General features: G+C 49.6%; 2 protein-coding genes across 2 annotated transcripts; one reads left to right on the plus strand and one right to left on the minus strand.

The window, feature by feature from the left end:
• The first annotated feature begins 1,732 nt into the window (after positions 1-1,732).
• Ptgdr2 (prostaglandin D2 receptor 2) lies at positions 1,733-5,244 on the plus strand. The gene is made up of 2 exons (XM_034523830.2): positions 1,733-2,108; positions 3,042-5,244. The coding sequence occupies exon 2, from the start codon at positions 3,099-3,101 to the stop codon at positions 4,299-4,301; it is 1,203 nt and encodes a 400-aa protein (XP_034379721.1). The 5' UTR covers positions 1,733-2,108; positions 3,042-3,098; the 3' UTR covers positions 4,302-5,244.
• Positions 5,245-5,365: 121 nt separating this feature from the next.
• On the minus strand, positions 5,366-12,306 carry Ccdc86 (coiled-coil domain containing 86). Its single transcript, XM_034523842.2, has 4 exons — positions 11,527-12,306; positions 8,672-8,801; positions 6,434-6,508; positions 5,366-6,253 (listed from the first exon to the last, which is right to left on the minus strand). The coding sequence occupies exons 1-4, from the start codon at positions 12,240-12,242 to the stop codon at positions 6,134-6,136; spliced, it is 1,041 nt and encodes a 346-aa protein (XP_034379733.1). The 5' UTR covers positions 12,243-12,306; the 3' UTR covers positions 5,366-6,133.
• Between the last annotated feature and the right edge of the window lie 6,427 nt (positions 12,307-18,733).

Below are 18,733 nucleotides of genomic sequence, written 5' to 3' on the forward strand. Positions count from 1 at the left end.
CGACCTTCTCCTCCCCAGGCCTTGAGGTCTATTTTCCTTATTGTAAAGCAGCTACCTACGTTTCCCACTTTCTGTGGATGGGAAAGAAGTGGCCTTTGTGAACATTTACTATGTTCCAGACGCTCCCATGACCTGCCCCATTTCATCCTTACCACTTGCTGTGAGAAGACTTTGTTCCTGGTCATCGCTGCAGCACCCAGTAAGGAAAAGTGACTGACCTCCTGGCCAAGGGTCTCTGTGCTCTTCCCACGGCCCCTCCCTGATTCCTCTAGTTCTCCGGGGACAAGGGCCCATGCTGCCTCAGAAGGGCTGGACTGCTTCCCCTTGGAGAATCGTGGTGTCCGGGGATTAGCAGTAAAGGACTTAACACTGTCCTCTGGGTTACAGAGGCTTCTCCATAAAGAGAAGGGGTGGACCAGGGGCTGGTGGCCTGGATGGAGATGAAAGACTCTGAACATAGTGTCCCCGCCCATGCCCTCAGGGCTGACAGCTATTTCCTCCTTGAGCTCACTCCCCTCCTGCCACTCGCCTGGTGCTCAGTCCCGCTGCTTTCAGAAGCTGCCAGCTTCCCCGGCTCAACCCTGTGCTCACTGTGCCCACTGTGTGGCTCGGTAAGGAGGCAGCCTTCCAGGGGCTGGGCAACCTTGGTGTGCTCAGGACTAGACAGAGGGCTACTCCTAACTAGGATGACAAGGAGATAAGCTTAGGAGCCTGGTGGGGTCTGATGCCCAGAAGGAAGAACGGTGTTTTCCTGGGTGCTAGCTAGATAGTAGACCCAATGTGTGAGCCGTTTAATCATGGCCACCATGCTATCTCAGGAGAGGGGACATGATCACTCTGTGAGCTTAGAGAAACTGACAAATTAACCCAGCTGGAAGTTGGGTTCGAGCTCAGGGTGTTGAAAAGCTGGGGTTCCCACTGTAACAGGATCCTAGCTCCTTGGGTGGCCCAAGATCCTGGGTCTTGAAGCTGTCTTCATGCAGCCTGAGGGGTCAGAATGGGTGGTTCCAAACAGTGCAGCAACGCTGTCTTCTGAGCATCCTATGACACTGACAATGTAGCTGAAGGGATGTCTCAAGGCAGAAAGAGAATAACTCACATCTGCCTGCTGAGAGGAAAACCTCAGTTTCCCTCCGCAGCACTGGCCCAGCTTTTGTGCCTCTCTGAACCTCAGTTTCCTCTTCTGAAAAGCTATTCTCATTGGATTAATGTGAGTATAACTGCTCTGCAGACGCTGAAGCTTAAAAAGTAGGATCAGTAAGAATTCATAGAGATCACAGAGGTCAGACGTGCCTGCTCCCTTTGGCCTAGCTCCAAGAGGTATTCTGTCAGGGATATTCCAGGTTGGTGTCCCAGAGCTCCACACTATTAAGATCAGTGGTTTCTGGAAGGGAGTAGATGTTTCCATTCTGGCCAATGGAGTTTGAAAGAGGAGTTCTGAGGTCTCTGGCAACCTATTTCCTTCTTTTCTTCTATCATCCCACTTTTGGAGCTAGATAGATAGCAGCCTGAGGACTGAACAACCCCTCTTCCACATGACTGTGTTGGGTGGCTCAACAAGCACTTAAACAGTTGTGTCTCAGTTTTCTCATCTGTACAATGGGATGGAGAGAGTACTGGCACATTTCTTCCAGAGCCAAGAGAAAGAATATCTATTACAGGATCTACCACAGTACCTGGAGGATTGTGGGTGCCTGGTACAGCTCGAGTCCCTACACCCTGCTTTCATTTCCTCTCTGATGCAGGGAGTATACAATATGATTCCCTTAGCTCTCTTTGGCCCCAGCTTCGATACAGGGCCCTGGGATTCTCCACGGGGCTTCGAGCATGCAGAGAACCTGTCTTTTCCAGAGCGCCTTAGTTGTTGCTTAATGTGCGTGTTGACCCAGTGTGTGGGCGAGTAAATGGGTATGGGTTTCCTGGGATAGGTAGGACTGTCATTGCCTTCCGTGGGTTCCTGTGTGATAGTTCCTCCAGCCAGGTCTCACACTTGTCCCTCTTATCTTATCTTCCTCTCCTATCAGAAGAAGGGTCAGCTCCCCAGATATCAACCAATCAGCAGTTACTTCTGAGGCTGATTACTGCTCTCTAGGAGGAACTGCGGAGAGGTAAGGCCTTGTGGGACTGGGTGGTACAGCCCTCCCGTCTACTTCTGTGTTTTGGAGACTGGGAAAATGAGTATTGCCTGGCCTGACCTTTGTGATCTTGGATGAATGCTTAATAGTAATTGCAATAGTATTGATACAGTGCCTGTTTTATATCAGTTCCCTTGTGTGTATGTGTGTGTGTAAGCCAAAAATCAACCTTAGAAGCACCTTAAAAAATGACTTATTTTTATTATTTTAAATTGTGTACATGTGTATGCAGGTATATGTATGTGTGTGTATAAATCAGATGACAACCTTGAGTGATGTTGCTTAGGATCTGTCCACATTAAAAAGATTTTATTTTAAAGTGTGTGTGTTTGTGGGTACGCATGTGAATGCAACTGTCTGTAGAAGCCAGAGAGATTGGATCCACTGGAACTGAGTTATATAGGCAACTGGGAGCTGCCCCATATGGGTACTGGAAGCCAAACACTAGTCCCCTGAAAAAGCAGTATATACTTTGCTGTGGAGCCATCTCTCTAGTCCCCTACCTCGTCTTTTAAAGTTAAGGTCTCTGGGACCTGTGTTTCACTGAGTAGTTTAGGCTAGCTGGTCAGTGAGCCCCTGGGAGCCACCTGTCTATCTCTCCAGCGCTGAGATTACAAGCACATGGACCATCCCCTCCCTATTTTATACCTGGGTGCTGGGATCAAACTCAGCTCCTCATGCTTGCATAGCACACACTTATATTTTCCCCATCTACCCCCTGCCCTTTTAAATTTGTCCTCATTTTGTTCCAGTAGCCCCACAAACTAGAGACTGTTAGGCTCAGGAAGACTACACTTGGCTTGCCCAAAACTGTACTACTACTCCTTTGTCTTGCTCATCCTCACAGATTCCCAGTGTCCACCCTATTATACTAGCAACTCTGAGATAGGTTCATCTCTTGCCCAGGCTGCAGGCTTCTGGTTCCTGGGTGCCAGGCTCAGCCCTCCTTTCTTCCACCTTGCCATGGCCAACGTCACACTGAAGCCGCTCTGTCCACTCTTGGAGGAGATGGTCCAGCTTCCAAACCACAGCAACTCCAGCCTCCGCTATATTGACCACGTGTCGGTGCTGTTGCACGGGCTGGCTTCGCTCCTGGGCCTGGTGGAAAACGGACTCATCCTGTTTGTGGTGGGCTATCGCATGCGCCAGACGGTGGTCACTACCTGGGTGCTGCACCTGGCGCTGTCCGACTTATTAGCTGCCGCCTCCCTGCCTTTCTTCACCTACTTTCTGGCAGTGGGCCACTCGTGGGAGCTGGGCACCACCTTCTGCAAGCTACACTCCTCGGTCTTCTTTCTCAACATGTTTGCCAGCGGCTTCCTGCTCAGCGCCATCAGCCTGGATCGCTGCCTGCAGGTGTTGAGGCCAGTGTGGGCACAGAACCACCGCACGGTGGCAGCCGCGCACAGAGTCTGCCTGATGCTCTGGGCTCTGGCGGTGCTCAACACAATACCGTATTTCTTGTTCAGGGACACCATCCCGCGGCTTGATGGCCGCATCATGTGCTATTACAACATGCTGCTCTTGAATCCAGGGCCTGACCGCGACACCACGTGCGACTACCGCCAGAAGGCCCTGGCGGTCAGCAAGTTCCTGCTGGCTTTCGTGGTACCTCTGACCATCATAGCCTTGAGCCACGTGGCCGTGAGCCTGCAACTGCACCACCGTGGTCACCAGAGGACAGGCCGCTTCGTGCGCCTGGTGGCGGCCATCGTGGTGGCCTTCGTGCTGTGCTGGGGGCCCTACCACATCTTCAGTCTGCTGGAGGCTCGTGCCCATTCTGTCAGCACGCTACGGCAGCTCGCGTCACGTGGGTTGCCTTTTGTCACCAGCCTGGCCTTCTTCAACAGCGTGGTCAACCCACTGCTCTATGTGCTCACTTGTCCTGACATGTTGCACAAGCTGCGGAGCTCGCTACGCGCGGTGCTTGAAAGCGTGCTGTTGGAGGACAGCGATCTGAGTGGTGGGTCTGGCAACCGCTGCCGCCGTCGCCGCGCCTCCTCCACTGCCACCCCAGCCTCTACTCTCCTGCTGGCTGACCGACTTCCCCAACTGCGTCCTGCGCGCTTGATCCGCTGGATGAGGCGTGGCAGTGCAGAGCTCCCACAGAGGGTCCAAAAGCAGTCTCAGGAAAAGCGGGGCTCATTGAGCTGTACTTTGGATTAGACCGGCACAGCCCTGATGGCATGCCAACACATCCGAACCTCTCTGATACACAGTTGAAAATGTACAGTTAGTGCAAGGCCCAGGTTGTAGCTTCCTGGGTAGTGTCCAGAAAACCAGTTTGTAAAAGTGCCCTGGACGACTCAATCTCCAGGAGTAAGGTGAACTGAAGCAGCCCTTCCTGGAGCTGGGAGCAGCAGGATGCAAAAGTAGCCTTTAGAGGAGTTACCTGGTTCCTGACTGCTGGCCTCCAGGTTTCCACACATTTAACAACAAAAGTACCTAATTGCCTAAGGATCTTGCTAGGGTAACTGATGAGGGTTGGGTAAGATTTTGTATTTCTATTACCTTCCTGGCAGCTGGCCCAAGGCAATTGGTAATCACACAGGTAAAGCTCACAGCCTGCATCTCATAAGGCCCTGCTTTGTGAATGGGGCAAAGGGAGATGGCCAATTAGCAATAGTTTATGGGGGTCAGCGGGAGGAAGGGTTGAGAAACAGTTTGCAGCCAACTACCTTCACTCTGAATCCCTCATTTGGCTAGAGACAAATGCTTTAACCACACCTTGCTAGTCGGCTTGTTAGCCATGTTGGTGCTTCAGCTCCCACTCAGGATCTTCAGTCTGGTTTTAGGGCTGTTGCTGCTGCCAGAGGCTGCATGCACTCTGGCCTTCAGTATCTCTGGATCAATTCTATCAGAGAGAACCACCTACCCTTATTAGCTGCCTCACAGGGAACGGGCCTGGCAGTCATCGCTTCCAGCCTACAGGTGGGAGGGGCACCTTGTATCAGTCATGGACCTTCACCACACATCTCATGTTCTCCCACCGTAGACTGCAGGGCAGCTGGCTGACTCATCTTTACCTTCTAGGGGAAGGGGAGCTGATGTCAGAAACTGGTAGATATGCAACAGGGATGGGGTATTCTCAGGATCTCCTGAACCATTTAAGGCCAGGCTGGTTGTTAGTTCTGTCAAGCAGGCCCCAAGCCTGCAGCAGGTTCTTCTAAAACTGGAAAGTAAAGTGTCACCAAGTCTCTCCTGCTTTACTCAATGTACCTGTCACACCATGTATTTTAATGGTTTATTATGATACTGAAAGCCCAGTGGGACAGAGACTTCTGTATTTCTGGGAGCCCAGAGCCGTACTTATGCAGATACCAATAAACACCTGTGCAGTAGAGCAAAGCAAGTGGGCATGGCTCAGGCCCCAAGGCTTCTATAGTCCAGTGTGGGAAAGGGGTGCTGGAGAGAAACCCAGCTCTCTGCAACTCCACACTTTCATCTTCCAGTGCCAAACTAGGGAAGGGCTGCCTTCAGTTGATTGAGATGACCAAATCAGCAGAATGCACAAGTGGCCAAGGTGTCACTGAAAAAATGGAGGTGTTGACTTGTGATAGCAGGCCTCCAGGCATGGGTAAGACTCAAGACCCAAAGAAAGGGAATTACCAGCTCACTGGGGAATAAGAATTCATAGTTCCAAGGCCTTTTTTGTTGTTTTGGTTTTTTAGATAGGATTTCTGTGTGTAGCCCTGGCTATCCTGTACTCTATAGACAAGGCTGGTCTCAAACTCTGAGATCCGCCTGTCTCTGTCTCCTGAGCATTGGGATTAATGCACAGATGTGCTTTGCTGCTACCACCCAGCAACAGTTCATGATCATAAGGCACTTTGGAAAAGATGGGAAAGAAGATGGGGACAGGTAAATCTCGAGTCCCAGCAGTCTTCAGTTCCCTCTGGGCTAGTCTCTGTCTTAATGTGACACAGTGGGTGTGCTTGCTCCGGGTGCCTTGTTTGCTGTGACTCTTGGTTTGTTGAGGCCTCTGGACTGTCCTGAGCTCAGACCTTGGCTACAGGCCTCTGGGGTGGCTGTTTCTGGAGCAAGGCCAGGGTGTCTCTCTTCTCGATGGAGCGCAAATGCTTCTTCTTTGCTTTCTTGAGCTTGGCAGGGTTTCGGATCTGAAGAAGGGGGAAATAGAAGGCATCAGTGTGGATGAGAACCCTGTGCCTGTCTTGGGGAAAAGGGGAGCAGGGGCCTAGAACTGCAGCAGGACAATGGACCATGTAAGGCAGGGACCCCAAGTACCTTAAAACCCTCTTTCACCTTGCCATGGCCTGCACCCTTTGGTGGGTACTCACCACTTGGACTATCTCAGCCTTGCGTTCATTTTCTAGACGACGTCTCAGGTTTTCAGCCCGACGCTCTTTTTTCTCCTGAAACACACAGAAAGGGAATCCCAGGCTAGGAGCTGAGATGGCCCTAGTATCTCAGAGCCCTGGTGAGTGGGAACTGACACAATCCTAGGAGGAGAAGCCTGCTTGGCATCCAGGTTGCTCCTAGAGGAGAGAGTAGAGGCCTAGGCACTTTTTTTTTTTTTTTTTTTTTTTTGGTTTTTCGAGACAGGGTTTCTCTGTGTAGTCCTGGCTGTCCTGGAACTCATTCTGTAGACCAGGCTGGCCTCGAACTCAGAAATCCACTTGCCTCTGCCTCCCAAGTGCTGGGATTAAAGGCGTGTGTCACCACCGCCCAGCAGCCTAGGCACTTCTTGGGGAAGAACAGGGATGCAATGTCTGTATTGTGGGCCTGGAACTGAGGCCCAGCACACCAAGAGTACCCAGTTCCAAATCAGAAAGAAGGTAGGTAAACAGATAAGACACCTGAGGGCAGGGGCTTCCACAGAATGACTGAATGGGCCAAGATGCAGGTGCCTTCCCATTTAGAAGTCACACACAGACAGAATGGCCCCTTGTACTATCCCAAGCACTAGCTGGCAGGGAGAAGGTTGGGCTGGTCCCAGGTTTTCTTCTGCTCAGGCTCAGGTGTCTCAGAATGAGAACACAAGGCCAGGTTATAGCTGGGCTCCACAACTGGCCCTAGGAAGGGCTGGATAGGATGAGCTGTCAAAAGGCTCTGGAGGAACCTGGTCCAGCTTGAGTCTTCATTCTTCTACTTTCTAATTAGGGGCTGTGGCTGAGTCTATACCTTCACTTCCTCACCTCTACAGTAAAGTTGACCACAGGATCTACCTCAGCAGACTGACTTAAGAAATAAGTGTGTGACTAAGGCCTGGGATAGTACCAGCTCTCCAGGGACACTCAGAGCCTGTTCTGGGGATGGCAAGTCCAAGGCTTCCTGGCTATGCTGCCACTGTACTAGCAGGGCTAGGGCATGGATGGTGGCTCCAACTGACTGCTATGTGGTCAGGTCTTTCGTGGCTTTGACAACTTGGGGTCATGGGGGTGGCCTGGGCCCTTGGGGAGGAAGTGACCTGTGATCTTATGTATTAGGAGGAAGGCTGGGAGGATGCACCTCTCTAGTTGCTCACGAGTTGGCAACTGTTGTGGCCAAGCGGGAGTCAAGGCTGTACAAGAACAAAGACGAGGCCTCAGTGCCAGCTAGGTCTGGAGTGGCTCAAATCTAGGTGGAGGGGTGCCTCAGTGATTGGTCTGTCCCTCTCAGTGGTCAAGCTGGGACCACAGATCTGAGACAAGACATTTGAATCAGTGCTCCTTCTGTACCCTGGGCTCACTAGACTAGCAGTGACAGCTGAACTCGGTCCTGAGGACAATCCTGCTAACCAACTCAGCATGACCTTGCTTACTCAGTACTGGCTGCTGAAGTAAAACTGGGACTCTTTCCAAGACTTCCTGGAGGCTAACAGTATTAGGAACAAGCCTTTGTGGTGCTGGTGATTGAGCACAAGGCTCTGTTGTGCATGTTAGTCAAGTTCCTAGCTCATGGGCATGAACTTTTTTTTTTTTTTTTTTTGGTTTTTTTGAGACAGGGTTTCTCTGTGTAGCCCTGGCTGTCCTGGAACTCATGCTGTAGACCAGGCTGGCCTCGAACTCAGAAATCCGCCTGCCTCTGCCTCCCAAGTGCTGGGATAAAAGGCATGCGCCACTACCACCCGGCTCCGGCATGAACTTCTAATGAAGACATTTTTGGTTCTGAGATGGGGGAAAGGGAGGTAAATTGGAAGGAAAGTGTAGGGACCACCCCCAGGATGGTGTGTGGGAGTCTCTTCTAGAATGGCAGCAACGAATCTGAGGCAAGCTTTTCCCTCATCATAAGCAGGTCCCAGAGAGGAGCCTGACCCCATCACACCAAATGACCCTGCCACCAAGATGACTTGCTGGTCTTTATCTCAGGCTTCTCACTCTACTTCCAGGTCTCCTGCATGTCCATGAGCACAGGCTTAGCTGGATGATTGATTGAGTAGGAATCCTATCATGGCCCTAGACTAGTCTTCTTAACCCTGGGGCCCTCATGCCCATGGGCTCTAAGTCATACTCCTGTGTCTGTCATATTCCCAGTATCTGTTGCAGCAGATATGTATTTGGCCTCTGGGATCCAGACTTGGAGGGATGGTCCCTTACCTGCCGGCGCCTCTGTTTCTCCTCCTCCAGGTGCCGAGCGAAGTCTTTAGCCAGCTTCCTCTCCTGTCGCTCCTTCATCTTCCGCTGCCAGGAGGTACGCAGGGGTTTGTCCTGAACCATCTGGGAGAATCTTAGCAGAAGAGGAGGCACTTAGGGGACCTCTGTGGTGCTACCTTCACACCCTGCACTCACTGGGCTCTGGGTCTGCTTCTTGTCCTCTCCTGCCTACCTGGCATTCAGTTTTCTACAGAAACTTAGGATGGAACAGGCTGCTAAGCATGTAGGCCTGTTTCCATTCTACAGAAGAACTAACTAACCAAGACTCCAAGAGTCCTCGCATTCCTGAGTGTAGATCGGGACTTGCTGCTTTCTGTACTCATACAGCCTCAGCTGTGAAGTTTTGCTGCCACCAAACATGGTGACCTGTAAGTGAATACTTCTGGGGCTGAGGTGCTCATTCCCTAGAGGGGTATGAGTTTACATCCAAACAACAGTAACAAGGCCTTTCTGTAACAAATTCAGATTATTCTCTAGTTTGGGGGATGTGAAGGTGGAAAGTGGGATTTGGGGATTTCTGTTAAGTCTGGCTTTTCTGGAGAGTCAAATGTTCTTAGAGTCATACAAGAATGGAGATGACATCTACAGGAACACTCTAAGGGGTGCTGAAACATTCTAGGAGGGGTAAGTGCAGGGACAAGGAACAAAAGATGAAGCTGGGCCAGGAAATGCTGAAAACTGTTGAAACTGGTGATAGCACTCATAAAACTCAGCTCTTTCCTTTTCTGTGATAAAAAGTAAAAATAAAATAAAGACAAGCCTCCATGTCTGGTCTCTCCCCCATTACCTGCCGAGTCTGCTGGGCGTTCCACAGACCTGTTCTTTCCCCCATCTTATCCCCAGAACCCTAAGGCTCCTCAGCAGATCCATTCACAGTGGCCCTTCTGCTCCCCACACTACAACCTTGACTCCTGTAGGAGTTCCTATTTACCTGCCTGTTACAGGCTATCTTGAGGCAACCCTGTCTCTGAAGGCACGCTGGGCAGTCTGTTGCTGACCAGACAAAGGTCAATAGTGCGTTTCTGAGCTGTCTGCTCCCTTCTTAGGAGTCTGGCACACATGAGTCTGGAAGTTGGCACCAGGCTTATTCATAGGCAGCCTGGTTCTGTCCCCTTCCTACTGTATGGTTAGCTTCTGATACCAGCATGCCTCTCTCCTGCCAAGTCTCCATGCTTGCTCAAGATACAGCTTCCTAAAAACAGTGGGTGCCTGTGGACTTCCTTTCTACTCTTAAAAACTGAGATTTGAGAATCCTGAAGGGACAGGATGATAAAAGCCTGGAGAAGCCAGAGCCATAAGACATGATGCTATGTCTTTTTAGAGTATCAGTGACAACAATGTTCCATCATGGAAATGATCTACACCTCTTCTGTCCTGGAAGGGAACCGCCACGTAAAAAAATGCACTTGGTTTGTGGTCCCTATTAAGAAAACTCACACAATATTTCATTTTATAAAGCTAATGTAAATAGTCACACGTGGCTGGTGGCTACAGCACAAGGCAGAGTTGATGTTTAGCACTAGTTACTGGAGATGAAGACAGGCCTGGATGTCTGGTCCTGAGCCCGTTACTCATGGCCTATGTGACCCTGGGCAAGGAAGCCTCTCTCAGCCATAGCACCCTTCTGTGTGCAGATAACAGTGCAGAGGGGAATAGCGAAGGGCCTGTTCAGCTGGTTACCTGTGGCCATCAGTGGCCTGGCTACTGGGACTTGCTGGGACAGGGGAAAGGAGCAGCTTCAAAGTTTCTCTGACTGGTGCCTTTCTCTTGAAGTTTCACTTTCTTCTGTTTAATGGTTTTAATTAAAGGTAATGTTTTATATTTTGGGGTCTTAAACCCAACACTTAGGGTTTAAGAATCTAACAAAATGACTTCTGTAAAGAGCCTGCACAAAGCCTGGCACAGTCCACCCTTTGTCAATGTCATTTTCTTAAATACTCTAATGCCCTGTTCCCTTACAGTTTATGAGTTCTTGTCTCTGGCCAGTAGCTGAAATTTCAACTGAACCCTACTTCTCTTTCCCTGCTGCCTAAACAATGCCTTTTCCATAGGAGCTTCCTCATTCCTTTACTGAAAAATATAAACTGAGCACTTCCATGTCCCAGCACAGAAAGGACAAGGAAGACCTCCTGTCTTGAGAAGACTGTGACCCAAGTGAAGTTGGTCAAACAAAGCATGTTAATGGGTTCCTTCCCCTCACAGGCTTTGCAATCATATCTATGCTCCCATCCGTGTCTCAATTAGCCTCCTAGAGCCTTAGTTCCCTCAGATGTACGACATCAATACTAGTAACACCTGCTCCAAAAGGCAGATAAAGATCAAATGTGATTACATGTGCTGCTGGCTATGAAAGACTTTGGCCATCCCTAAGGAAGTGTCATATAACCAGTGTCCCATGATACATTTTATCAAAAACAATAGCTAGCTCTGCCTCCCTCACTAGATGTGGCAGACAAGGTAAAGGTGGCACATGCCTTTAAACCCAGCACTAGGGAGGCAGAAGCAGGCATATCTCTGTGAATTTCAGGACAGCCAGTGCTACACAGTGAGACCCCGCCTCACAATAAAAAATGGATGGGGAGGAAGTTCAAAAGAACATCGCCTAAGGCAGAGACAATAAAGAAATGCCTGTTGAGGATCTCCCTCCCCAACCTTAGGGCATTTTGACATTATGATCCTGTTTGTTAATTTCACTTGGGCGAGCTCTTTCCAACCCTGGGATAGCATTCAGGCGAAGGCAAGGTCCAAATGCACGGAGAACCCAACCCAACACATCGCCCATGCTACCCCCACTTTACCTCTTCTTGGAGCGGTCTTTCCACACACGCCCGGATTTGGGCTTCCCCTTTGGAATTATAGGAAGCTCCTCCTTCTCCTTCAATTTCTTGGCTGCTGGGGCCTGGGGAGAAGATATAACTCGCTTCTTTAGGTTGAGACTTACTGTCACTGTCTCTTCAGCCAGAGGCAGCTTGCTCGGCTCCAACTGGAGCTCTGAGGAGTTAGGTGCCTGGAATGTCAGCTCCTGTGCTGGTTGAGAGGGCTCGGGACCCGGTGCTTGCTGGCCTGGGCAAGGCTCGGGGGATCTTGGGATCACCTCCTCCTTAGCGTGGGCCGCCTCAGAGTCCAGTTCTCCCTGTGCGGGAGATAATTTGGATGACTGCTCTCGTTGCGGAGATTCCGGATTCGACTCTGTCTGTCCTGCAGGTGACTTCGGGCCCAGATCTTGATGAGGTTGAAGGGGCTCAGGGTGTGGCTCTGGCTGCCTCTGTGGGGACTCAAAGCTTGCATCCTGTGTAGGAGAGGGTGATTCGGGGCTAGTCTCCGGCTGAGGTCGGGGAGACGCAAGGCCCAGTGGTGGAACTCTCGGAGACTTGAGCTCTCCTGTTTCTTCTGGGTTCAACTTGAAATCTACAAGAGCCCGTTTCGCCCGAGAGACTTCGGGGTCAGGAAAGTTCTCTAAAGACAGAGGTTTAAGCCCTTCCAGCCGCCGGCTGCGCCTCAGCGGCGTATCCATGGCTCACGTGTAGCCTTCGGAACCGTCGGCGCCTTCATATGACGTCAGACTCGTCCATTTCCGCACCGGGCAGGAAACGCACTTGCGGTAGAGTGATGGGTGGAAAGGAGGACGTCTGCCCCGGGGGCTGGGTTTAGTAGACGCATGCGTGCTGAGTCTGGTTGCTGGGTTTCCACGATGCGGTTTTTGCAAACCGTGAGTTCTAGGAGAAAGAGAAGCGGAGATGGGGTGGGGTATGCCTTTTTTTTTTTCCCCCCTGAGAGAAGAGAATGGCAAAAAGGCGGAGGGAATCTGTAGGCAGAGCCGAATGAGCGTGTTAACTCTGGAATAAATAGCTGGGCCCGCAAACCTCGTGCTTTTTTTCTTTTGTTTTATCTTTGTAACATAGTGGCTTTGCGCTGTGTAACAAAGGAGGAGGTCCTGGGGGTCTGCATGAGTGGGAAATCTTTAACTTTTGAGTTGTCGTAAACGTTCCCATCCTTGCCGCCTCTCTCTATGCCCGGGTATGCAGTAGATGGTTCTCTTCTTTCAGCAGTTTCAGTTAATCAGCGAAGTGTCAGGTCTGTGGCCCAGAAAACCTGGACTGCTTGTTGTCATTGTTGGGGGTCACAACCTGTACCCGAAGTCAGGTCTGGCTACCTCATCCTCAATAAGCCAATTGAAAGAGCCAAATTAAAATTGGAAAGCTTTAGAAAAAGATTTATTCAATGTGGTCGTACTGGGAAGAGGAGTAAAGAGATTCTGTGAGTCACCTAAATTCGACCTCAGAGTTCTAAAGTTAGATAAAAAAAAAATTTAGATAGAGGGTCATGGATACTAAGTACATTTAAGCAGTCCTTATCAAGGTATGGCTCCGCCCACCATTGGCCCATTATTATCTAGGTTTTAGTCTCATCCTGTAAGGTGGTCTGACAAGCTTTTAGAACTCTTGAAAACTCTTTTCAGGAGACAAGTTTCCCCTCTTGCTGGTACCTTTTTCTTCTCCCAGCATGAGAATTCTGGGGAAATCTCCATTTCTTTGGAGTTCACTGTCTGATAGATTGTCTGATAGGTTGAGAGACACAAGTGTCTCTTTAGAATACTTTTATTTCTGCCTGGATGGTTACATGCTGACCCAGGGTGAGGCAGGGAAGATGAAGACCCTGAGAAAAATTCCTGCAGGGTAGAAAGTGGATGCACAATTCTTGAACACACCCCCTAGACACTGTCACACATAGTCTCAGATGCATACTGATGGAGTCAACCTGAGTCTATCCTTAGGGGTAGAGAATAGCACAGCTTCTCCATGTCACTAGAAACAGTTGCACCCTGGTGTAATTATATGTTAGTTCCTGCCTCCCTGGTGTGGGCTCAGAGCCCTCACGTTCCTGATGTAAGAGGCGCTGCAGGGAGTTGTAGTTAGGTACCAATTCTCCCAGTTCTTTCAGCCTCTCAGTTCTTAAAGGTTCTGTTTGGTTACTTAAATTCCTGCCCCTGCTTGACTGATCCAATGCTCAAAGCCACAGTGTGGGGTGTCCCAGGCTCTGGAGGAGATTATCTGCCTCCACTCCTGCTCCAGGTTGCCTCAGACCCCCCAGTCCCCTTCCTGACTCTTACCTCTGTCTGGAGGAATCACTCCAACGTGTTGATCAGAGCACATCCCAAGTCTGCCTAAAATAACTCAGGTCTAATTTTGTGTCCCTTCCAGGGTGGTGTATGTGTGAGAGAGATCGATTTTGGATAGAAGACTTTTGAGGTGCCACTAATACCTGTGCAAGGTTCCACTTGAGCCCAGCCTGCTTTTATCATCGTATGCAGGGGTCAGGGGAGGCTCTTGAAATTTTCAAAGTAGCTTTCTTCCTCAGTTCTATCAAGTAGGAGGATAAGAAGGGGCTTTTGAGACCTCAGCAGGGTTCAGCCCCAGGCTCTTGTGAAGGTAATCTGGTAATTCATGCGCCCTCAGGCTTTTCCCTGGCTTACTGTTCCGTTCACTTACAGTTGAGGCTAGGGGAGGGGGGGCACTTTGTAAACATTATTTGCATATAGATCCTCATTTTAACAGTTGGCCTTTGTTAGCTATCAAAAGATCTCCAGGACCTCGAGTTTTCCTGGCAGAACCGTGAGATGAGTGGGACTAATAAAGGTCTGTCTATTTGTGTTTGTCTGTCTGGGCCTGTCTTTCAAACTCGCATTGCCTGCCTCTCTCTCTCTCTCTCTCTCTCTCTCTCTCTCTCTCTCTCTCTCTCTCTGTGTCTTATCTGTGGATATTTACCTCTGCCAGGGCAAAGTACCTGTCTGACTGTCCTTGTTTCTTGACTCAAGCATGAATATCACTGTGTGCTCTTGCTTGTATAAATCACATGTGCCCATCTGTGTGTGTCTGTGCACCTCTGTGTGCATCTGTCGATGCAGACCATTGTATTAGGGTTGACAATCATCCTCCTGGCTTGGTATTCCAGGGGACTAAAGGAACTCCAGGAGACCCCTGGTAGGCAACAAGTGTTATAGTTAGTGTTGGGGATTTAAAAACTAAACCGGGCTGCCCTAATGGGGTGAGTGATTGAAGCCTAGGAGAGTATCTGATCCATATCATGGGTCCATTTGTAGGCCCTGGTTTCCTTCAGTCAGCAGATCTTAGGTTACATAAATACACTAGGCCTTGCCCAGTCAGCACTTCATGGCATGTGTGAAACTCAGGCCCTCCAGTGCACAGACGGGGCAGTCAGGGACAGGAATGTCTGCAGGAGGGGCAGTTGCCAGGCAACTAAACCTTTCAGCTCTGTGACTAATCCTGGCTTACAGTGTCACTCACTGCCTGGCTTTGGCCACCTGCTTTATCCTTTCTTGGTTACCTTCTGGCAAACAGGAGATTTACTATGAAAAGCTGAGACGTCTGAGTCAGATTGGCCAGGCATGACTCTCACCTCTACTTATTTGCTGTGTGTTACCAGTACCCAAGCCTCTCTGTGCTTCAATTTCTTTATTAATAAAATGAGCCACAAGAACAGCATAACTGCCTCCTGGGGTTGTATAGAGTAAACTGGAGCTGCACAGTACATACCTGGCAGCAGGCTCCTCTCTGCTACTCACGGTTGCTTACATATTCAAAGACAGGTTTCCTACAGCTTTTCTAGAATCCTCTTTTAGTCAGGCAGAAATCTCCCATCTCTCCAACTGTCCCCTAGTTCTCTGAAGGCCTCCTTCCCCCTCCCCAAGAGCTGACTGCACTCAGCACCATGGATTCATCATCTTCCTATTTCACAGTTCCCAGTAGTGTGACCAGCTCTTCCATACTCTTCCTGGCAGTAAGCCACCATGTGGGCCTTCAGCAGAAAAAGTCCATGGAGCTCCAGCTGTCTCCTGGTGTTATTTTAGATATTGTAAGTTTTCCTCCTCTCCCCTTCCCTTACCTCTCCTTTCTTCCTGTTCCTGCTTTCACCTTCTCTATTTTTCTCCTTCCTTCTCCCCCTTCTCTGAAGCCATCTTGGTTAGCCTGGAACTCCTGGCAATCCACCTATCTCATCCTCATCCTGAGTGGATGCTACAGATATGAGCCCTCATGCCCAGCTAGTACAGGACCTCAGTTGAGTTGTTTTGGGGTAACCCCTAATCCACCTCCTGTTTGGCAAGTGTGCACAGCTATTTTCAGGGGTATGCTGTGAATTGGTTCCACAGAGTACATGGAACAAGACAGGGGAGCGCTCATCTCAGCTCCATCGCGCTGATCCATGAGATGGGGATGGAGGGCCTGAGTGGGAGGAGAAGCACAGGACCATTCACTTGTGGTACTTACTTCCCAGGGATCTGGGAAGCTGCTGGGTTAGGGAAGAGTTACTCCAAAGCTCTCTGGTACCTGCTTCTCAGAGTGGAGAACAGAGCTTACCTCCAGATCTTCTCAAAGCATCTGCAGGTTTTCCTGAAACAAGAAAGGGGCACTGCTGCCATCCCTTGGCCTGCAAGAGGGTAGGGAAGCTTGTATGTGTATGGGTGTGTGTGGGAAATCTTTATAGCGTGCTCCCCGACCTGCACAGGTCAGAGAAGGGGTCAGAAGTGACCTGAGCACGTGGAAGAAGGGACTCTAAGAAGGTGGACATTTTATATCCATCCCATTCTCTCCCTACTGTATCTGACAATGTTTCTTCAGCTTCAGTAAGAATCAGTCAGACTCAAGGTGAGTCCAAGCCTTAGATGTTAGGATTCAGTATGTTTGGTATGGGGCCATGGGCTTGGGTTTCTAGCAAACTCTCAGGTGCTGGTGCTGGTGCTGGTGCTGGGTCCACAGACCATACCCCAAGGATCAGTGTACTAGAGAAAGGTATGAAGGAACCCCTGAAGAGTCTGCCTTCTTTGCCTTCCACACAGTGCAGAGGTTGTGTTCAGTAACACCCTGTCATTCACCAAGAACAAGAATTCCCCTGTGCCCAATACTAGAAACAACCAGGGGAACAGGAAGTCATGGTCTCTGTCTCGAAGGAACTTATATCACTTTGGGGGTTCCCCTGGAGAACACAAATCTGACAGCCTTGAGGTCCTTTGAGCAGGAATGAGTTTCACCAATAAACAGGGGAGGTAATAGCATCTCGGAGAGGCCATAAGGTTTGCTGAACGTCTACTCAAATGTGACTTTAACTCAGACTCCTCAGCTTGAGGTCCTGCCCCATCACCTCATTGGGTGGGATGGGTGGGAGCCACCACCAGAAGTGCGTGGGGCTGGACATGGGACACTGACAGATTGTGTACATGTTGTGTGTAAAAGGAGAGCTCATCAGAAAGATGCGTAAAAATCGTCCCAGCATTGGACACACTCAATTCTCTGGATCTGGTCATTGACAGTTTCAGAACAAGTCACTTCCCTCCTCCCCTTCTGTTTGCTAACCTAACCTCATTTCCTCCACATCTGGCTTAACAGCTCTGTTTTCCTCACAGTGTGATATCCACTTCAGTGGTGGTCAGGCTCTGTCAGTGTAGTGGCCTCATCTCCACAACAACCCTTGCAGATGCTGTCTTTTTGTAATTCTGAGTATGGTACCCAGGGTTTCACATACGGTCAATAAGGGTTATAACACTGAGCCATACCCCCAGCCTTTGGAGATATTCACTTGATGACCAAGAAAGTGCATCCCAAAGCAGAGTATGAGGTCCCTTCCCTGAACCACAGATTAAACTGGTCCCTGGTTTAGCGGTGGGGAATCTCAGTTCTCTTATTGCAGTAGCTCAGACGAGCCCAGATCTCAGCCAGATAGCACATCCAACCTCAGGTGAGTGAACGGAGTCTCTCTGAGTCAACAAACTATTTTTTCTGTTTCCATAGAGCCTCCAAATGTCTACCTTACCCTAGGAACAGGGCTACATGTGGGACTCTCGGGGTCACTGGGTATGGCCTGAGCTCACCACCATCCTATTGTTTACTTACATCAAGAACTGACTGTTTGTCTTGTGATCATAACTCTGCATCTCATATGCTCTGACTCACTCTACCGAAGGAGTGTCATAGAAACAGACAGCTTGTTTCCACCGCTAACACCATTTATCTGCAGGTTAAAAGGCATGCTGCTAACAGGATGGTTAGCAATGTTGATAGTGCATTTTACTGCAGGAAACTAGAAAGTCATAAAAATGTTTAAGTTTTGCCAAGTTTAAGCCATCAAGATTCTGTCCAGGATAGCTAGCACTGGGTGGTGCTTGCAGGTCTTGTCTGAGTCTCCAGGTAATCTTGTTTTTCAGAGGTGCAGGGACAGAAGCTGGTCAGTGGTCCATCGAGGGTTTGAATCTAGAGCTCTGCTTCTAAAACACATGTGATTTTTACCCACACCTCTCTGCTTTTGTGCACTTTATCTAAAGCTTGAGTAAATTCCCACTGTAGCCTAGGATGGCTCTGTTCTTTCTAAATAAGCCAGAAGTTGCAGATCTTTAAAAGTGCCTCTCATCTGGGTGTGGTGGTGCATGCCTGCAAGCCCAGCAACCTCTCATCTGGGTAGCATGAGCCACCACTGCCTGGCTGAGATTTTTTTTTTTTTTTTTGTATTGTTGTTTTGTTTTGCCTCTTTTGATTTCTGTTTTTGTAGTGTGTGTGTGTGTGTGTGTGTGTTGAGAGAGAGAGAGAGAGAGAGAGAGAGAGAGAGAGAGAGAGAGAGAGAGGAGAGGAAGAACACAGGGTTGGATGGGTAGGGAAGTGGGAAGGATCTGGGAGCAACTGGGAGAGGAGAAAAATATGATCAGAATATATTGAATGGAAAAAGATTTTTTTCAATAAAAAAATTTAATTGACCATCTGGGAAAGATCAGATACCCCAGAAAGGGACAGTAACAGCTTTATTCCTTTGGGATGGAAGAGGTATAAGGCTGGAAGCCTATTAAGGGGATGCTGGCTTGGGTATTGTGTATAGGACCCTGAGTCCTTCCCTCTCCTGCATTGGCCCTGCTTACATCCCTGCCCCTGTGCCTTCCCACCACTTCTCTTCAATGAACAAGAAGTTGTCATCTCGTGGAGCCTGCCTTTGGTTCCTCTAACT

Source organism: Arvicanthis niloticus, chromosome 1 (genome assembly GCF_011762505.2).
Source record: "Arvicanthis niloticus isolate mArvNil1 chromosome 1, mArvNil1.pat.X, whole genome shotgun sequence".
Lineage (NCBI taxonomy): Eukaryota > Metazoa > Chordata > Mammalia > Rodentia > Muridae > Arvicanthis > Arvicanthis niloticus.

Coding starts and splice junctions, on each gene's coding strand:
- Ptgdr2 (XM_034523830.2), top strand. CDS start 3,099: ATGGCCAACGTCACACTGAAGCCGCTCTGTCCACTCTTGGAGGAGATG.
- Ccdc86 (XM_034523842.2), bottom strand. CDS start 12,242: ATGGATACGCCGCTGAGGCGCAGCCGGCGGCTGGAAGGGCTTAAACCT. Junction 8,802..11,526: donor AAAGACCGCTCCAAGAAGAG/GTAAAGTGGGGG, acceptor TCTTCTGCTAAG/ATTCTCCCAGATGGTTCAGG. Junction 6,254..6,433: donor AGGCTGAGATAGTCCAAGTG/GTGAGTACCCAC, acceptor CCCCTTCTTCAG/ATCCGAAACCCTGCCAAGCT.